We start from the raw sequence: 20,605 nt of genomic DNA, 5'->3' as shown, positions 1-20,605 counted from the left end.
CATTTTGAAATAAGACTTAGACAACCCACTTCCAGACTCAAGATGTTGAACATTTATTATTTTTATTATTTTTGAAAACAATTAACATTAGCCATTGACTATTGAAACACCGTAATATGCTGATTTCATTCGGCCTCACTGATTTAACAAAAACATGGAAATTAAAAACATTAAATAAAAAAATACAGCGGCTCTGAATAAACTTTACAAGCGAGCGTATTAATAATGTAACATATAGAAGAGGGTGCTAAGTTAAGCCAATGTCGGCTGACAATCTTATTAGAAAATGCAGCCCTAAGATTCCAACTAAGCAAAATATTTGACTGTTATGCAACTGCAACATAATCTGACGACCAAGCTAGGATTGTGAAAGTCTTTTATATGTTGCCACAACATCATTTCATAACAACAATATTTCATGATATTTGCAAATTACAATACCTTGTCATTTGTACTATTTACAGTAATAAAATTACAGTTTATTTTATATAAGATATATTATAACAATATATGTGTCATAAAGGCTTATATTATAAAAACTATGTAACATGTACATGTACATGGACATTTGGGAGAAACATGTTGATAAAATGTAAGAGTTTTATTAATAAAGCCTAGGGAAAATAAACACACAAAAAATTAAAAGCAAGAGATTATGTTCTTGGGATCACATTTGGAATTAAATGTGTTTATTTTGCTGCCTCTGGGTTGTAGGTAAGCAATAGCATTCTGTTAGACAGCAATTCAACGCTGCATAGCTCAAACAACAATGAAGGTCTCACAATCCACCCGACACTTCATCAACAGCATTGTCTTCTTCATCTGACATCATGTTAGCGGTGATTTCTATCAGACAGACAGACAGACGGACAGACAAACAGACGGACAGACAGAAAGACTAAGAGACGGACAGACAGAAAGACTAAGAGACGGACAGACAGAAAGACAAATAGACAGACGGACGATAGATAGATAGATAGATAGATAGATAGATAGATAGATAGATAGATAGATAGATAGATAGATAGATAGATAGATAGATAGATAGATAGATAGATAGATAGATAGATAGTATCTAGACAGATATAGATAGATAGATAGATAGATAGATAGACAGACAGACAGACAGACAGACAGACAGACAGACAGACAGACAGACAGACAGACAGACAGATATAGATAGATAGATAGATAGATAGATAGATAGATAGATAGATAGATAGATAGACAGACAGACAGACAGACAGACAGACAGACAGACAGACAGACAGACAGACATATAGAAAGACAAACAGACAGACGGACAGACAGACGGACAGTCGATAGAAAGATAGATAGATAGTATCTAGACAGATATAGATAGATAGATAGATAGATAGATAGATAGATAGATAGATAGATAGATAGATAGATAGATAGATAGATAGATAGATAGATAGATAGATAGATAGTATCTAGACAGATATAGATAGATAGATAGATAGATAGATAGATAGATAGATAGATAGATAGATAGATAGATAGATAGATAGATAGATAGATAGATAGATAGATAGATAGATAGATAGATAGATAGATAGATAGACAGACAGATAGATAGACAGACAGACAGACAGACAGACAGACAGATAGATAGACAGATAGTATCTAGACAGATATAGATAGATAGATAGATAGATAGATAGATAGATAGATAGATAGATAGATAGATAGTATCTAGACAGATATAGATAGATAGATAGATAGATAGATAGACAGACAGACAGACAGACAGACAGACAGACAGACAGACAGACAGACAGACAGACAGACAGACAGACAGACAGATAGATAGATAGATAGATAGATAGACAGATAGTATCTAGACAGATATAGATAGATAGATAGACAGACAGACAGACAGACAGACAGACAGACAGACAGACAGACAGACAGACAGACAGACAGATAGATAGACAGTCAGATAGATAGACAGACAGACAGACAGACAGACAGACTGATAGATAGTATCTAGATAGATAGATAGATAGATAGATAGATAGATAGATAGATAGATAGATAGATAGATAGATAGATAGATAGATAGATAGATAGATAGATAGATAGATAGATAGATAGATAGATGAACGGACGGACGGACAGATAGATAGATAGTATCTAGACCATGGGTCTTCAACCGGGGGTCCGTGACGGAACTGCAGGGGGTCCGCCAAATGATGTTCAACAACAAGCTATTTTTTGCTTAAAACGTAAAATATATGTACAAAACGTTACATGTCCCCTTTAAGTTGTGCACGTGCATGGCCGAATAGGTTTGAAGGCGCACGTTCCGTTTAGCCAGCGGACCAAAATAAAATATCTAAAGATTATAAATGTCCACTCAGGAAGCAGCAGTAGCGACAGAAAAGTCATCATAAAACAGGTAAATCTTATGTGTGTCTTTCTTTCAGAATGTAATTTTAGAATCAGTGCGACATGATGTCTCATCTATATTTCTGAACTTGGACGGCTGTTTCACGCGGTTCAGATTTAAAGAACTAATTCAACAGGCAAATGACACCACAACCCGTCTGCATTTTAAACTGTGACAAAACTATCGCTCGCATTTAAAATTAATGAAACGCGCGCCGTGATGGAGCTTTTATGCAAGAATCATAGTCAGGTTGATATTCAATTCAATTCAATTTTATTTATATAGCGCTTTTCACAATTTGGTAATTGTATCAAAGCAGCTTTACATAATAGATATAGTGAAAAGCACAGAAAATCGACAGATAGCATAACATAATACATGATAACACAAGCAGCTAAATTTGCTGCGGCTATAAATCAACATTATAAGCAAACGTATTACTAATGTAACGTATAGAAGTTAAGCCCAAAAAGGCTGTCTCCCCGGGTTGAAAAACCCCCTAGGAGAAAAAAACCCCGGAATTTTAGCCGGGGAAGTAAAAAAAAGTCCTAGGAGGAAAAAACCCTTGGGAGATATATATATATATACACATTGAAACGGAAGGAGATTAAGCGGAGATTAAGCGTGTTCTGCCGGTGGTCTTTGGTCAGGCATCAGTTGGACATCACGTTGAAGAACAGCCAGTAGATCAGAGGTGTGCCGACTTTCACATTTACCGGAGCTGGATCTGTTTGTCTTATTGTCCTCGAGATTGAGGACGAGACAGGGAGAGAGAAACAAAATCTTATTAGCGTAGGGGCCGTTCACATAAAAAGCAAGTGTCACACAGTAATGTGGTTTTAGTCAGCTCGGTTCCGGGCAGGCTAACTATTGCTGGTTAAGTGTATTACATATAGTTGATGATTTTAGAAACAGAAACAGAACTCGTTTGACTAAGGCCAGAGGCCCCACTGCCGTCGTTAATACTAACGTACAGTGGCAAACGGTTCTGTATGACATACTATTTTTAAGGCCAGGGGAAAAGGCCAAAAATTGCAAACCGACCATATTTGGCAATTAAGACTCAATCGACAACCAATGCAAAGTTTCAGCATATTACTAAAGAGTATTAATGACATTTACCATGCTTTGGAATGTTGACGAAAAAAAGGTTTTAATTTATTCATTAATTTATTTATTTATTAGGTTGTACAAGCTAGCTATTGGGAGATAAGTACTATTGCTTAAACAAACTATGTGAATGCCTTGTTAAAGAGAAAAGTTTTAAGTCTAGATTTAAAGTTATCTACTGTCTCTGATTTTCAGACGTCGGTTGGTAAATCATTCCATAGCTTAGGGGCTAAGTAGGAAAAGGATCTGCCACCTTTAGACACTTTTGATATTTTAGGGATAATGAAGAGGCCAGAATTTTGTGACCGCAATGCACATGATGGATTGTATTCTGATAATAATTCTCTAAGATATGAGGGTGCTAGGCCATTTAAGGCTTTGTAGGTGATTAGTAATATTTTAAATTGGATGCGATATTTAACTGGTAGCCAGTGTAAAGATGCCAGAATTGGGCTTATGCGGCCATACTTCTTAGATCGAGTAAGAACTCTTGCAGAAGCGTTTTGAACTAGCTGAAGCTTGTTTACCTGATTTGCATGGCATCCTCCGAGTAGCGAGTTACAATAGTCTATTCTAGAGGTCATAAAAACGTGGATAAGCTTCTCTGCATCTGATGCAGACAACATATGGCGTATTTTTGAGATATTTCTAAGGTGGAAGAATGCTGTGCGGCAGACATTGGAGATATGGCTATCGAAGGATAAATTTCTGTCGAACATCACACCTAAATTCTTAACCGTGGAGGTTGGCACCACAGTGCAGCCATCTATGGGCAACTTGTAGTCTGTCATATTATATTTGTAGCGATTCGGTTCGATAACAAGTATCTCTGTCTTATTGGAGTTTAGCATAAGAAAGTTATGTGCCATCCAGTCACTTATATCGCTTATATAGCTTAGAAAAATTGTGTGTTTCGCTAGGATGTGAGGAGATGTAAAGCTGTGTGTCATCTGCGTAGCAGTGAAACTGTATGTTATGATTCCTGATAATATCTCCCAGAGGTAACATATATAACGAGAACAGGATAGGACCTAAAACTGATCCCTGCGGTACGCCGTATTTAACCAGGGAGTGATGTGACTCCTCCTCATTTACATAAACAAAGTGATAGCGATTGGTTAGATACGATCTGAACCAGGCTAGCGCTTGACCACTGATGCCAACATAGTTTTCTAGCCTATTAAGTAAGATTGTGTGATCTATTGTGTCAAAGGCTGCACTAAGGTCTAATAATATAAGGAGTGATATTTCTCCACAATCGGATGTTAGGAGAAGGTCATTTGTTACTCTAAGCAGCGCTGTCTCTGTGCTATGGTGGGGCCTGAATCCTGATTGGAACTTTTCATACGTACTATTATTTGCTATGTATGTACGTAGCTGGCTTGCCACTACTTTTTCTAATATTTTGGAAAGAAAAGGGAGTTTTGAGATTGGTCTAAAGTTATTTAGATCTCCCTGGTCAAGGTTTGGTTTTTTAATGAGCGGTCTAATAACTGCTAGTTTGAAAGCTGTTGGAACGTAGCCTAATTCTAGTGATGAGTTAAATACATTTAGTACTGGGTTAGACACTACCGGGAATACCTCTTTGAGTAATTTTGTGGGAACGGGGTCTAATATACAGGACGATGATTTGGATGACGTTACTAATTTAGATAGCTCTTCTATTGTAGTAGGTTTAAATGACTCAAGATGTTCGTATGGTAAGCTAGCGTTAAATATATTACTGGGTGGAGTGGTGGCTGCTTGGGGACCTACAAGGTTTTCCCTAATAATCATAATTTTCTTAGTAAAGAAGTTCATGAAGTCGTTACTATTGTGTGGGAGTTTATTAGTGGGTTCTGTTTGTTCTTTATTTCTAGTCAGTTTCGCAACTGTGCTAAAGAGGAAGCGAGGGTTATTATGATTTTCTTTAATAAGATTGCTGAGATACGTAGATCTGGAAATTTTTATAGCCTGTCTGTAGTGTTTAACACTCTCTTTCCATGCTGCACGCCATACCTCTAACTTTGTGCTTCTATAGTTTCTTTCCATTTTTCTAGCAACCTTTTTAAGGGCTGCGGTATGATGGTCGTACCATGGAGCTGGCGTTTTTTCTTTGATTCTCTTTTTTCGAATTGGAGCTACGGCATCCAATGTGTTAGAACAAATACTGTTTAGGTTTTCTATTACAATATCTAGATCTTCAGGATTATCTGCTACATGTTTCATTTGGGACAGATCTGGAAGAGTGCTAATAAAGTTATCTTTAGTGTTGTTGAAATTATTGTTCTGGCTAGTCGGTAGCATATTGTGGATCGAGTGATCCTATCTAGAAGTACCGTGTATGAGACAAGGCAATGGTCTGAAACTGCATCGCTCTGAGGTGATATCTCGATTTCATTAATATTGAGCCCGAGTGACAGAATTAAGTCTAATGTGTGCCAACGAGTATGCGTGGGCCCTGTCACGTTTTGTCTAATATCGAGAGAATTTAGAATATCTATAAACGCTAATCCTAATGTATCTGTTGGGTTATCAACGTGTATATTAAAGTCACCAACGATAAGAGCTTTATCTACAGTGACTACGAGGTCAGACAGGAAATTTGATATTTCTTTAAGAAAATCTGCATGATGGCCCGGAGGTCTATAGATTGTAGCAAGGACAAAAGAGAGCTGTTTATGGTTACGATCAGTTATTTCCATATTTAATAGCATTATTTCAAATGAATTAAATTTTAGTTCAGATTTTTGGTTAACTTTAAAAATTTTGTTGTATATTGTAGCTACACCACCCCCTCTCCCCGTTAATCGAGGTTCATGTTTATAATAGTAGTCTTGTGGGGTGGATTCGTTTAAACTAATGTAATCGTCTGCTTTAAGCCAGGTTTCTGTTAAAGAGCACCAATTATGCTAATAAATTAGCACGTTAGCACGTTATTGTAATATCCCATAGTACATACATGTTATTAAAACTTGAACTAATGCACTGTGAGTCTTATAAATTGCTTACATACCTCACCGATTTCTGCATGTCTGGAAAACGCTCGGTTTAGTTCCTGTCTCCGCCTCCCAAAATGTCTAGTGTATTCGGATTGGTCAGATGACTACTCAACTGTTATTGGTCAACTGGGTTCGGCGTGTGTTTGAAAGGTTACGCCCCTGACTACGCGTGGATTTTCCGGTTCTGACTGAGAGTCACAGGCAACGTAAACAAGCGTTATATTTCTCTATAAACGATGGTGTCTGTACTGCCTTACCACTTCAAGCTCGATCCAGAGAGTTCAGACGGCCGTTACGATATAAACGATCTCCGTCAATGAACGCGATTGGATTTAACTTTTTTAGGTGTCCTTAGCTCTGCCAGAATGCTAAACGAAGACGAAAATGTGTTGCAAAGACATCCAAAAGGTAATTATAACGTACTACATTACTTTGCAAACTATATGGAAACACCAAATGTAGCACATAGAAGGTTTTATTTGAAATGATTATAAAACTATTTCACTTATTAACATTATTTTACTATAGTAAACTTTATTATAAAAGACCGCTTACATACTATATTACTGTGCAAACTATATGGAAACACCAAATGTAGCACATAGAAAGTATTTGTTGAAATGATTATAAAACTATTTCACTTATTAACATTATTTTACTATTGTAAACTTTATTATAAAAGACTGTTACATACTATATTACTGTGCAAACTATATGGAAACACCAAATGTAGCACAAAGAAAGTATTAATTGAAATGAATGTTCTACATTATTTCACTATGGTAAAGTTTATTATGAAAAACTGCTTACTTATAAGTGCTATGTTTTTACTTATTAGGTTTTAAGGAGAATGCAACAGGTTCCAGGGCCTCTTACCTGCGTGATTCATCATCCAGGTTTTGCACAAATTGTCTAAATCCCTACACACAGAACATTTATTGTACCGACTATAAGCCTTTGAGGTGCAGGACTAGAGTAAGTTTTATTACATTTTTAAACCAATAACACTAAAGTATCATTATAGTAACAAAGTACCCAAAAGAACAAAAGATGCAACTTAAAAGAAAATATAATAGTCAGTCAAAAGTTTTATTTATTACAAATATATATTTAAATGTTAAACAATATACAAATAAACATACTTTAGTAACCATATTGTGCTCTTGTTTCAAAAATTGTTCAATTCATTTCTTACAGCTATCTATTCAGATAAATGGCATATCAAAGCTTTGTCAGCTGGTGCTATCTAAGACGACACTATAAGGTTATCATCCTGTCGTGTGTTGTTCTCCAGATACGCTTGGAGCTTCCTGATCAGATCGGTCACAATTTTGGCTTTCGACGACCCCTGCACTGAAGATGGCATGCAATCACGTCCTCCTTTGAAGGTCTCTCAAACTGTGATGCCAGGTCCATTGGAATCGGGGTTTCCTTCAGCTTATCTTCAAATACCTCATCAAACACAAGCCTGATCACATCCTCCACATAACTGTACAAATATTGCAGTCAATAAATCTTTTGTTTTGATAATTTATTTCCCTGCTTCATACATTAAGTTTTTAATTATGAATGTATTTGAAATAAAACATTACTGCTTACAGGATGTCATTTGTGTTTTGGGAACATAGCCTTGTACTTTCCCTCTCCTGCTTTTGTTACGGCTTGGTGACATTGTAATGGATGGCTGCAAGGTACAAATACCTGTAAAATATAAACAAGCAATTAATTTATTGTAAAAGTAAATACTACTTTATTTAACACAGTTACTAAAATACTTAAATACCTGCACAGCATTCCAATAAATGAGAAAATCAATTTTTTTTGCTGCAAATCTGAAATCTCAGGCTACGGACGGCAAAGGCATCCACTGATGATGATGATGGAAACATTGTGAAACGATGCTACTGCGTGGGTTCCTATTATTATGCAGAGAAAAAAAACTTTGTCATCATCAGTTATACATTTAAGACTGGTAGTGGTTTCACTAGGTAAATACATAATATGTGTTAAACACCTTTGCTCCTCATATGCCAGTCTGACTCCTTGTACTGTGTGTAATGATGTTGCATGTTTGCATACAGTGTAGAAGGATGTGTACAGCTGCGAATCTAGGATATAGACAAATAAAACAAACATGTATTCAGTCAAAAAGACATATTATAACAATAGAGTACAACGACTATAAATCGTTAGACTATTCATTAAAACGTAAATGTATTACATATTACATGGCCCAACATTAGCAACACACATTACGTGTTTACTTCGTTTCAAAATCTAAGAAATCTTCAAGTAAATACAACAGTAAAATACATATAACTTTAAACAAATCATCTGTACTTAGAGTTTCTTGAGTTTGATCATGAGAACAAATTTTACCGGTAACAGTTTAGCTGGCATTTGTATTTGTATTTATCTTAGCAACTTAGCAAGTTTGTAAACATGTCTAAACCAACATCGATAAAAAAAACGATAGTCTGCATAATTCAACATACACGTGTGTAAATATGGTACGTTGTTTATGAAATACAGTATTACAACACAAAACAATTAGCTTGCAAGCTTAGCTCTACATGCACATTTATGTTAATCTCCGGTTACCGGTTACGTAATGTACAGTAAAAGGCAAATAATAAACATGAATACTTACAGTCTGTGATCCAGAAGTGCACAGTAATCCAACTTTCAAGAGGAGACGTCGCGCAAATCCAGCTTCGGTTCATGAGAAGCAGTTATTGTGAAAACTCCGTGAACAACTTCTGACTGGAATTTTCCGGAACCGTATTAAACATGATGTCCTCTGTGTAAGTCCATAAAGTGCTATTTTGCCCTCGCATCTAAAGAGACAGCGTCTACTCGAGAGATTTAATCGCTTAAACGATGAAACAAGAGTTTGCAAACAGAGGCAAAGCAGGGACTCCCAACCTCCGCCATTTTAGCTCTCTTCTGACTCGGCGCTCCCCACCCCACCCTCGTCTTTGAGGGCGTACCCAAGCAAAGCAGAGAGGGCTGAACTATGATAATGTTGGTCTTATCTACGTCACTAATCCCAGGAAGTAAACTGTTGCCTTCAATCCGAGTGTTTTTTGTAGTCCTCGAACGTTAGAGACGATAACTCGCGTCATCGTTTTCTTTGAGGTATGTACTTTTTGAATATCGTTAGCATGTACTAATGCACACTTACACACAAAAGGATGTTTAAAAACGTGTATCCCATAATAGGTGCTCTTTAAAGAGAGTGCATCTAAGTTTTGGTCAGTAATTATTTCATTGACAATGGGTTCCTTATTGGTAAGCGATCTAATGTTAAGAAGGCCGAATTTTAACATTCGAGGTTCATCTGTAAACGTATTGTTTTCTAATTTTATGTTAGTAAGATTTGTACGAGACGAGGTAAACGGTGCTCTGTATTCGTTTGTTCGAGGAACGCACACAGTTGAAATGTGTTGATACTCTGGTAAGTTAGACTCTAAGTTCTGGGATATATGTGATCTTGACATGTCAGAGCAGCTAACAGATGGACGGGTAGGCCGATCTATCTGTTTCCTGACCTATCTGTATCCGCCTCTCAAAAAGTTGCCCTAAAGAGATGCGCTCGGACTCGTTGCATGTTGTTCTCCTGAGTCTGATATGAAGCTATACAGAAAATAAACCTGCGTTACTTAAACTCGTGACAATGATGATACACGAGAAAGGCAACAGACCTCAAAGTTATAAAGTAGCACAACCTCTATCTCCACCAGAATAGACAGTCTTTGTGCCATTCACCATGATCAGTCTTCTTTATAAACTGAAAGCCCTTGTCAAATTCACAGTAAAATGAAAATATATTACACTGCAAATACCTTAAAATAATATATTATTATTATTATTATTATATTAATATAAAAACTAAATCTACTTTAACAAAAAAATATGCATTTTAATATAGTATGGCTGTGTGACAATATGGTTTGTTTCTATTTATAAAACAGTTCCAGTCCTTGATTCTGATTGGTCATCAGTTGTACTTTACTCAACTATGCGTTGTGCCTAATACGAAAAGGCAGACTCTCGTACCTTACTGCTTACTTAAATATCTTTGTTTAACACATTTAGTATTAGGGGGTCCCTGCTCAATGCCTCTCTAATCTAAGGGGTCCCCGACCCAAAAAACATTGAAGACCCCTGATCTAGACAGATATAGATAGACAGACAGACAGACAGACAGACAGACAGACAGACAGATAGATAGTATCTAGATAGATAGATAGATAGATAGATAGATAGATAGATAGATAGACAGACAGACAGACAGACAGACAGACAGACAGACAGACAGACAGACAGACAGACAGACAGAAAGACAGACAGACAGACAGACAGACAGACAGACAGAAAGACAAACAGAAAGACAAACAGACGGACAGACAGACAGAAAGACAAACAGAAAGACAAACAGACGGACAGACAGACAGAAAGACTAAGAGATGGACAGAAAGAAAGACCATCAAACAGACGGACGGTCGATAGATAGATAGTATCTAGACAGATATAGATAGATAGATAGATAGATAGATAGATAGATAGATAGATAGATAGATAGATAGATAGATAGATAGATAGATAGATAGATAGATAGATAGATAGATAGATAGATAGATAGATAGATAGATAGTATCTAGATAGATAGACAGCCAGACAGACAGACAGACAAACAGAAAGAAAGAAAGACAGACAGACAGACAGACAGACAGACAGACAGACGGACAGACAGACAGAAAGACAAACAGACGGACAGACAGAAAGACTAAGAGACGGACAGACAGAAAGACTAAGAGATGGACAGACAGAAAGACAAACAGACAGACGGACGGTCAATAGATAGATAGATAGATAGATAGATAGATAGATAGATAGATAGATAGATAGATAGATAGATAGATAGATAGATAGATAGATAGATAGATAGATAGATAGACAGACAGACAGACAGACAGACAGACAGACAGACAGACAGACAGACAGATAGATAGAGTATCTAGACCAGGGTTCTCAAACTCAAACTGGCTTGGGGCCATTTCTGAGACTGACATTTCATCAGAGGGCCGCCTTAACCCAATGTGAGGCCCTGGAGCTGAGATGTTTTGGAGGCCCCCCATACCCTCAATTTATAGTCTCATTTAAAAAAAAATAAGTGTAATATCTAGGTAATCTACATCAAAAAATGCATTAGTTTCTTTCAATACATAAAACAGTGAGTTTTCCCTCTTTGACCCAGAAAACACCATAATATCATTATTAACATATCACTGAGCCCACTTGAGCATAAACACAAGACACTTTGTTTAACAACCACACACAGCAACTTGTGGTGAAAATAAAACCAAAATGTGTGAGAGTATATGTTTATAAGCTTTATAGTTTTTGGAATATACTAATTTGCAGAAAATTGCCACTCACTAACTAAATGCTCACCACAGTTTTAAAAATATAAGAAGTTAAAGTTAGTTTTAAAGTGAAAATGCATTAATGTTTACAAAAGATACGTCTTTATAGACAGAATCTTGTTTTTTAATCAGTTATTTATTTTGTAGGCTATTGAAGATATAGTATGCATTGTATTTAGTATTTATGCATACTACGCATATAAAACGAACATGTATGAATATGCACAAAACAGACAGGGAACATACCTGTATATAAGATCTTTAGATAAGGAGATTATAAATATGAATGGTGCGATCAGGGGATGATCATTTGAGATGGTCTTGTCGCGCTTTGACTTGCACATTTACCGTTGCGTCGTCTTTCTAAACCAACTGATGTGTACTGTGAGCTAACATCGCGTCAAACTACATCGCTCTGGCTGCGCACGCGTCACTGATATAAACGCGAGTAAACTTAAACGTTATAACAACGAACAGCATTAATATGTTCGGGAACTCCTTTCTTTATTTGGCGGCACAGTATCTTGCGCACAGTTGGAGAGACTTCTGCATGCCAGAGACTCAGACAGCTGCACGAGCACAGAGAGAGCGGGCGCGCGCACGAAAGAGAGAGAGAGAGAGACCTGCAGTGCTTATTATGAAATTTCAGAAATTACTCTTTCATTTGTTGGTGGATTATTTCCTGTTTCTCTGTCACACTCAGTCTAACATGCAGGAATGCCAAGTTGACAACGCGCACTTAATTACATTACGCGGAATAGAAAAATCTGTTACGTCTCATATTTTATTTCACGGTAAGTTACCACGGACCAATCAGCAGCCGTGACGTGCAGTTAGAGTGATTGACAGATAACCTGACAAGTTACAAAACAATATAAACGTGAACTTGGGAGGCCCCTGAACTTGGGAGGCCCCTGGGCTTCAGCCCGTGCATTAAGGCGGCCTTGGCCGTGACAGAGGGAAGCCGGATCAACGCTGATCAAACTCTTGGATTAATAACTTTAATACTTCTCTTTACTTTACTTCATATACTCCAGAGAGGACCGCGGCTGCAGCACATCGTCATTTTAACTACTTTTGGTACTGATTTTAATTTTCGCAATAAATAAGTTGTGTGTGATTACACTTGTCTGTCTGTTATGATTTTTTAAACAGTAACGTTAAATGATTTTAATAAACTGTTTTGCGTAGGACTGTAGCACCTTAAAATATCTTTTGAATGCTATATTGTTACTAATATGTTCCTAAACATATCTGTCCATTACGTTGCATAATATAAAAAGAATACATTACGTATTTAAACATTTTGTATAAAAAGAGTTTGGGTTTAGGGTAAGGTTTGGCTTTAGGGTAAGGTTTGGGGTAGGGTTAAGGTGGTAACATATCGCTAAAGTGGTTAAAAGGAAATTATACAGTAATCTTTATGGAATGTAAGATACGTAAATGTTTAACGTTTTTTAGCTGTCAAAACGTAATAATGCTAGGTTTAAATGTTGTAAATACGTCTACATTGTACGTTTTAGACGTATTTAAATGTACAAAAAATACGTTTTTTGTTTTTAAAAGTTACGTGTAAATACTACGTATTAACAGTGAGACCAGGCTGGTTTTTGAGTGGTTTCAATTGCCAGATGTGTTTTGTATTTTGGATACATGTGTTTTCCAAATGGCACCCTGAGATTTCATTTTTGAATGAAGTGTCTTATGTATGAAATAGAGTGTAGTATGCAGGATCAAGTGTGTTCCATAAAGGAGTAAGTGTGTTGCAGAATTGCAACTAGAGTGCAAAGCAGCGCTTTGGTTTAAGGTATGAGTACATGTGTTTGAGGTATGGTAACAAAAGTTTCAAGTTGTGTTACTTTAGTTTAAGCATTTTAGTTTAAGTGTTCAAGCAACGGGCAAAAACTGTAACAGTACTGACTGCTTTACAGTTTTACATTATCACAGAAACAAAGGAATTTGTGAGATGCAGGGTACAGTAATGTAAAAATAGGGGTAAAAATCTTTAGATCATCTCTCAAAAGTACATGCACTGTTCATGAACAAGACCATGTTGTCAATATACCAAGTGTACACAATTATATGTGTCAGTATTTTTTTATGTAAACTGTGGATGAGTTTACATTTTCACCTTTCTTTCTGTAAACAAATTACACAAATTGTGATTTTGAAAAAAAAATGTTTACTGTACAAATAAAAAATATTCAAATTTCAGGATTCACTTGACAGGAATTTATCAATTCAGTTCACATTTAAAAAAAAAAAAACATGCTTCATGCTTATAGTAACAGATTATGACACATATGGTCAACAATTTTGCATGACATGCTTTGCACGATGAACTAATTCCTAAATGTGTTGATGTGTAAGACTATTCAACAGAAACCAGTATAATGTATTTTCATGAAAATTAAATTGAAAATCGAAAATCGAAAATGTATAAAACAGCAGACAATTGTATATAATCATCTGCTTGATTGTATCAATGCATTGGCAATTTGTGCAGTCAATGAGAATTAAACTGTACAAATGTACTTCTCCCTGAAAACTATGTTTTGAACAATATGTTTTCTATTTTTTGGTGAAGTGTTTACTCACTGTTTGGTTGTGTATATCATTATGATCACTTTGTTAATGGATTTAGAACAGTGTTTGATTTTGAACACAGGTAAAACTGTTTTGGGGCGAAAGTTTCATTTTGCAAGAGTCGTCAGAGGTTTTGCAAATAGTGCTTGATGAGGTTTTTTGTTTAATGTTTTCAGAAAATGGCGCAAGGTTTCAGAAATTGTGTTTTAGCAATTGAGAAAAACTGTAATATATGCTTGTTTCCAGTTATTTTCGGGCAGTATAAAGTGTTTCTGGTTGCAACTTTTTATTAAAAGGTTTGATTAAAAAAAAATCACCATCTAATTAACTTCATTCATGATAAAAAAAGAAACAGCGCACACGTCACTATGGCAAGCAGCATGTGTCTGGTTTGACGGTTCCATCTTTAGCTCCTCCCTTGACTGCAAGCGGCAAACCTTGCCGATCTGTCTGCGCATAATTTGGTCATCTCAAACAAATCTAACAGTGAGGGCTGCCATGACCCTGTCACATGAAACAAAGACATACAGGGCTGACAGGATCATGACGGTGAACAAGATTTCTGAAGACAGAGCTGATTTGATCTGAGACTATCTGAGTCTCTTCATCCTGACAATGTAAATGTGATTTTCACTTCTCACTCCCAGTGTCACTGTTTGATTGGTTAAATCATCTGAACTGAAACAAACCAGTTTCACTTCTGCTAAATGAAGGCATTAGTCAGTTATGAAGTTATTTGCATACCATTTTATAATTCTCACAAACATTTAAAATGTTCCTAATGGATTGTGCTAGACAATTCATAACAAATTATAAAGTTTTTCTCTCCACTGGGATTAACAAATTTAAGAAAAAAATTAAAAAAATGGAAATATTCTGTTTTATTCTCATTTGAAGTTGAGGAGTCTGCATATGGTTTGATGCATAAGCAGTATGGACAGATGGATGTTAAAATAATCTGTGTTTATCTTATCATAAATACATAACTGTATAAACCTTAGCATGATTTCTGTTGATCATAAGATGATGTTGTGTTATTTGTGTTATCAGTGTTGTGTGTTATTGTGTTGTATGATCATCTTCAGTATCTGTCAGGTGCATGAGTCACTGTGCAGTCTGACTGACTGAGGTTTTTGTATCACTCTTTATCACTGTGTCAACACATAAGTGCTACTTGGATAGTGAAAACTCTGACAGTAATAATCTCCTGAATCTTCAGTCTGAACTCCACTGATGGTCAAAGTGAAATCTGTGTTTGATCCGCTGCCACTGAATCTTGATGGAGTTCCTGTGTAGAGGGTTGTTGCTCTATATATGAGGAGTTTAGGAGCTTCACCGGGTTTATGTAAGTACCAGGCTAAAAAATCACTATTATACACTGCACTGCTGACTTCACAGTTTATTTTAACTTGTTGTCCTGGTTGAACTGCTGTTTTTGATGGACTCTGAGTAAGAGTGTACTGTCCTCTACACACTGAAAGAAACAACAAGAATGAAATATAAGACAACACTGAAACAAATCAATATTTCACTCTTCAATGAATTAATGATGATGATAAAAATGTTACAACACAAACCTTGAGTAAAGACTGTGAGTGTCCAGATGAAGATGATGATGAAAGTCATTGTTGTTCTTTTGGTTTGTGTGATGATGAAGATTCTGTTCTGTTCTGATCTCAGTCATGAAGTGTTAAACTCACAGCACTATAAACACTCACACATCACTGAAGCATGACAACACAATGCAAAGAAGACGACAGGAAACTTCTGCTCATACAGACTACTACACTATCATTATTTAATGGACTTGCATGCTAAAATATTCTGAATAATAGAATCTTGTATAAATAATCAATAAATATAAAGTTTTGAATAAAAGTAAAAACAAATGTTCAAAATATTCAAAATTCAATTGTCTAAAGCTTCAGGTTTGTGTATGCCGGTTGAAGAGTTATAAAGTGTTCACACAACACAAGTAAATAAATGAAAACTAAAAGAGTGAAAACTGCCGAAAAACATTGATAAGAAACATGAAAAGATTTGATAGTTTTGTGCTTAGCATTTTTCACAATATTTGTGTTGTGTGATGTTAGTGTTGTATTTTCTGCTGTAGTTTGTGTTCAGTCAAGTGTGTAGAGGTTTTTGTACAGTCGCTCTATTAGTTTGTATCACTGTGGTGGACTTTCGGCAGCGGCACCAGACTGGATGTTGGCAGTAAGTAAATAATCCAATAATAATTTTAATACAATAAATAAATGTTTCTGGAATGAAACACAAGAAAATAGGTACTTTATATCATATCATATTTATTTGTATTTATTAGATTTTGTGTATACAAGAATACCCAGAAGATTTTACTAATATTTGTTTGTGTTTAATCATTTGTACATATAGATACTTGAAAAAGTTTGTGGATTTCTTAAACTCAAAATTATTTTCAATTTTTACATTTATATGAAGTGAACATTTAGTTTTATTTTGTTTTGGCTCACACTATCGTTAACAAAGTGCAGCTATGTTTTATTATTCGATGTGTAGTATATTTTTTTCATAGCATTTGGTAAACAGTAAGTTAGACTTTGAAGCTGCAGTTACTTAAAAATTGTTACTTAATTTTTTTTTAAAGTGTTTGTTAAACTTGTATTCTGTAAACAAAAATTATTTGAATATTATTTATTAATGTTATTTATAAATGTTATACATTTCTATACAGTATTACACAACTATGAAGACTTTAACTGACTGTCCCTTATTCAATATTTTAAATATCTTAATATTTTCTTTCACAATAATGAATATGGGTCAGTTTCCAAGACAGAGCTTAAGTTCCACACTAAAATGTATATTTGAGCTGTCTAAACTGAAAACAGTTTGCACTGAAATATTTTAACATATCAGTGCCATTGTTTTGTCTCAATGTCCACACCGGTAATGTTTATTGTAAGGTTTTTTTTGTTTAAGCTAAAGTCTCTTTATATAATTAAACCCTAATCCTTTATTCATATAAACCCTGTCCAGGAAAGCACCTCTATATTTTTTCATTTATATTTTTATTGAAGTAACAAAGAATATTTCAGTGATTCAAAGCCTTCAGATGAACATGACAAAAGTGATATTAGCCATTTAATGCAGCTTTATGATTACAAAAACTCAAAACTCCTCAGAAGACCTAAACTTTCTTCATTTATTATTATTATCTTTATGATCTGTTTAACACAGATGGAGTGAAGTTATTTTATCTCTCTTGTGTGAGTTATTAATTATTGATGTGATTGTCAGGCAACAGTCCCCCTAAAGTGAGCGTCCTGCCGCCGTCCAGTGAAGAGATTTCCACAAAGCAAACAGCAACACTGATGTGTGTGGCCAACAAGGGCTTCCCCTCAGACTGGAGTCTGAACTGGAAGGTGGACGGGATCAGCAGCAGGTCTCAGTACAGCAGTGTTGCTCTCCTGGAGAAGGACGGTCTGTACAGCTGGAGCAGCAGTCTGACTCTCTCTGAGCAGGAGTGGAGCTCAGTGATCTCAGTCAGCTGTGAGCTCACACAGAAAGACCAGCGTGATAAAGTCACTGGAGAATTGAGGAGAGATCAGTGTTCACAGTAGATCCACTCACTCTCACATCAAGACTAACAGACTAACTGTGTTTCTCTTCATTTCTCTCTCTCATCTCACATCAAACAATACAAGTCTATGTCTGCTTTATTCATTCACTCATGATTGTGCGACAATTCATCAAATAAAATCATACATGTATTCTATCTTTATGTCTTTGACTCATTTTGTCTGTTTTGAATATGAAAGCTCACATTTTATAAATAAACCTGACTCAATGAAGCATGAAAACACCTGCAGATGAAGTAAATTTACATAACTGTCAGTCAAATGAAATGAAGAACCATGAAGTGATTGGTGTGTTTAGTTTGATTCTCATGTGACTCCTTCAGTATCTGTGTTACAGCTGTTGACTAAATGATACTGACTGATGTTTCTCTATATGAGTGATTATTATCAGTTTTTTATATTGTGAATTTAACTGTAGTACAATAATAATAAAAATCATAAATGTTGAAGCTGTTTTAACACAGCAGAAATTAATAGACAGACAATAAATTAATAATATGATTTACAACTATCAAAAATAAAATAAATAAAATAAAAAATAAATAAAGTTGTCATTTAAATAAACTATAGTAAAAAATAAATGATCTGTAAGTGAAATAAACTATCAGCATCATCATCTGCAGTATCAGTCAGGTGTATGAGTGCAGTCTGACTGACAGAGGTTTTTGTATCACTCTTTATCACTGTGTGTACACATATTTACTGTCGATATAGTGTTCACTCTGACAGTAATAATCTCCTGAATCTTCAGTCTGAACTTCACTGATGGTCAAAGTGAAATCTTTTCCAGTGTTTGCTGTTCCACTGCCACTGAATCTTGATGGAGTTCCTGACTGAAGAGTATTTATGTAATATATGAGGAGTTTATGAGCTTCTCCAGGTCTCTGTAAGTACCAGGCTAAGTCGTTGCTATATATTCCTTCATCTATATGACACTCTATTGTAGCTGTTTGTCCTTGTTGAACACTTTTTACTTTAGGTTGAGTCAGAGTTATTCCTCTCGATTCTATAAAAGACAAAATAAAACAATTAGTTCATAAAACATTACTATCATATAGTACAAAACACAACTACACCAGAAATATGTGTAACAACTCTGGTTAATTCTTTCATTTCTTACCCAGAATAAAAACTGAAAGAGTCCAGATGAAGATGATGATGAAAGTCATTGTTGATCTTTTGGTTTGTGTGATGATGAAGATTCTGTTCTGTTCTGATTTCAGTCATGAAGTGTTAAACTCACAGCACTATAAACACTCACACATCACTGAAGCATGACAACACAAAGAAGTGGGCAGGATTTCAACCAACTTGTGCTAGTAAACTAATATTTAAGGGATAATCCACGGCTAGCCATGCATTAAAGGGTTTTAATGGATGATGTAGAGAGGCGAAGAACCACCCGGCGTGTAGCCTCTGCGAAGTGCATTAAAACCCTTTAATGCATGGCTAGCTGTGGATTATCCCACTTATACCTTGGTTATTTGCCAAGGTAAAGTTATAATTTATGTTTACAGTGTCATTTTTTAACAGACGGGTAAAAATGACGTTCATTTTCTTAAGTTACACAGCTCGCACTCCGTCCGCTTCATATAAAGTAGTGCCATTGTATTGCTTTTATTTAAATGAATTATAACATTTATTTAAATTCATTATTAAAAGAGAGAGACGGAGAACTGAAATAGAGAGAGAGAGAGAGAGAGAGAGAGAGAGAGAGAGAGAGAGAGAGAGAGAGAGAGAGAGAGAGAGAGAGAGAGAGAGAGAGAGAGAGAGAGAGAGAGAGATGAAAGGGCGAGTTACCTGTGGCTGTGTACGTCTCTTCTTTAAAGTCTATTTCCTCGTTGCTTAAGCACAGGGGCGTCGCCAGGCGATTTTCCCGGGGCTTCAGCCCCGAATGTTTTGAGTTTAGCCCCGAATGTATTTTGAAAAGTTTACTGACAAATATGAAACCGGACAATAGCCTATGTAAACCTTTTAAATCAAGTTATTTCATTGTGCTTTGGCTTTACTGCATACACATATTTAAATCAGATAATTTAACGCATTATAACATTAAACGTAATAATAAAAAACATAATACCATGAAACCAAATAATATTTATAAAAACATTCCCAAAATAGTCCCTGTAATCTTTTCTTACACTGACCTCATTATTTATTCAATTACAACAGCCAATAGCAAGTCTCCAGCAGCAATACGTTTATATTTAGTTTTAGATGTTCTGTTTATATTATGTTTTAGACGTTCTGTATGTTAAATACATAAAATGGTTATACAGTAGGTATACAGTACTGTAGGTTTATTTATCACTTGATCGTTATTCCTTCGGCGCAGCAGTTTAATAATCTAATTTTGGCGGTTCTGTCACATCATCAGCTCATTCAGGTCATGTCTGAGTAAAACTCACGTGCAAAAATCTACTTCAGAGGAAAGATTAAAGTTCTTATAACATTTTACTCCTGCGA

General features: G+C 35.6%; 1 protein-coding gene, 1 long non-coding RNA gene and 1 gene segment (V, D, J or C); 1 reads left to right on the top strand and 2 right to left on the bottom strand.

The window, feature by feature from the left end:
* Positions 1-20,605, bottom strand: part of LOC135788197 (uncharacterized) — a 75,151-nt gene that overhangs the window by 20,607 nt on the left and 33,939 nt on the right. The gene's annotated exons all lie outside the window — the stretch shown is intronic.
* LOC135781096 (uncharacterized) lies at positions 7,876-9,735 on the bottom strand. Its single transcript, XR_010545063.1, has 5 exons — positions 9,155-9,735; positions 8,519-8,612; positions 8,288-8,420; positions 8,104-8,205; positions 7,876-7,993 (listed from the first exon to the last, which is right to left on the bottom strand). It is a non-coding gene; the product is annotated as an uncharacterized lncRNA (long non-coding RNA).
* On the top strand, positions 15,063-18,276 carry LOC135781082 (Ig kappa-b4 chain C region-like). The segment is given in 3 exon segments: positions 15,063-15,068; positions 16,682-16,733; positions 17,799-18,276. Coding segments are annotated over 3 exon segments (381 nt in total).

Source organism: Paramisgurnus dabryanus, chromosome 23, assembly GCF_030506205.2.
Source record: "Paramisgurnus dabryanus chromosome 23, PD_genome_1.1, whole genome shotgun sequence".
Classification (NCBI taxonomy): Eukaryota; Metazoa; Chordata; class Actinopteri; order Cypriniformes; family Cobitidae; genus Paramisgurnus; species Paramisgurnus dabryanus.
Note: the sequence above shows the minus strand (reverse complement) of the source record. Positions and strands in the feature narration are given on the sequence as shown.